We start from the raw sequence: 1,089 nt of genomic DNA on the forward strand, positions 1-1,089 counted from the left end.
ATATATATATATATATATATATATATAGCATAAAAGTTATTTTGAAATGTTAATATAATAAAAATATTTAAGGATAATTACATACGGACCATCCAAAACATTGGTATTTATAAGCACATAAGAATTGTGCATGCTACGCATGCAAATTTCCAAAAAAACTCTTTAATATTCGCCTCAACTACATGACGAACCAACTGTTTAATACTGAATCATAAAAGCTAGCTAGCTCTGCGCTTTCTCCGAACATGTACAGATTCTAAGCATCCATGACCAGTGGAATGGATACAGATCAGAAGATCATGTTGACAGCATAACATCCAGCTTCAAAACACTTATTTTTACCATGAAACGACGATCGATCCTAAAAAACAGCCACGACGATGTTGAAATTTTTATGCATGGAAGCAAATCAGTGGAAGAAGAAGCAGAGTACCAAATAGAAGGATGTTTTAGGAAGAGAAGCTGCAGAATATGGGGAAGGTCGGGGAAGCTGGTGGCTTGGATGTGTAGGAAGATGGTTAGTCCGTTGGTGATTCTGGAGGAAGACATTTTCAGAGTTTTTGTTGTATCTGGAACTGAGTGCGATTTGATAATGGCGTTCATAGTCGTGATGGATAGGATCTGCAAGAAGCTGCCTTTTAATTTCAAGACGATGTGTCGTTGAAGTGCCACTGATGTGTTCGGAATTTGGATATGTGTACAGATGCGAAGATTCAATCAAGCTTAAATAATTTGTTGTTAATCAAGATTTCTAAAGTCATTAAATTATCACCAAAGATTAAAAATAATGTTTTATCCCATGCCATACAAAGATGATTTAAACAGCTACTTAATAATCCCAGAAGAGAGGCAGCTAAATAACATGAAGTATGAGCAGAGACATTAATTAGCCTGGATGATAACCACATGACCATAAGCCAGCTGCTAAAAAGTACTATTCTGCAGTCTGTAAGGTTGAACACACTGAAGAAAATGATACTTACTAGTGGCAAATATGGGAAATTTACATGCATAGCACACAATTCTGATGTATTTACATATCTCACACCTACACTTCAATATTTACACACGTTCTTTAAATTTATGTAT

At 35.2% G+C, this 1,089-nt stretch overlaps 1 protein-coding gene across 1 annotated transcript in view; it reads left to right on the forward strand.

The window, feature by feature from the left end:
• LOC110027309 (protein LURP-one-related 5-like) overlaps positions 1 to 1,059 on the forward strand; it is a 1,792-nt gene extending 733 nt beyond the window's left edge. Inside the window, exon 2 of the mRNA XM_020728676.1 lies at positions 254 to 1,059. Within this exon, the coding sequence (XP_020584335.1) occupies positions 254 to 664 (411 nt within the window). The 3' untranslated portion in view covers positions 665 to 1,059. The remainder of the gene's footprint in view (positions 1 to 253) is intronic.
• Positions 1,060 to 1,089: the final 30 nt, after the last annotated feature.

This window comes from Phalaenopsis equestris, unplaced genomic scaffold, assembly GCF_001263595.1.
Source record: "Phalaenopsis equestris unplaced genomic scaffold, ASM126359v1 Scaffold000422, whole genome shotgun sequence".
Lineage (NCBI taxonomy): Eukaryota > Viridiplantae > Streptophyta > Magnoliopsida > Asparagales > Orchidaceae > Phalaenopsis > Phalaenopsis equestris.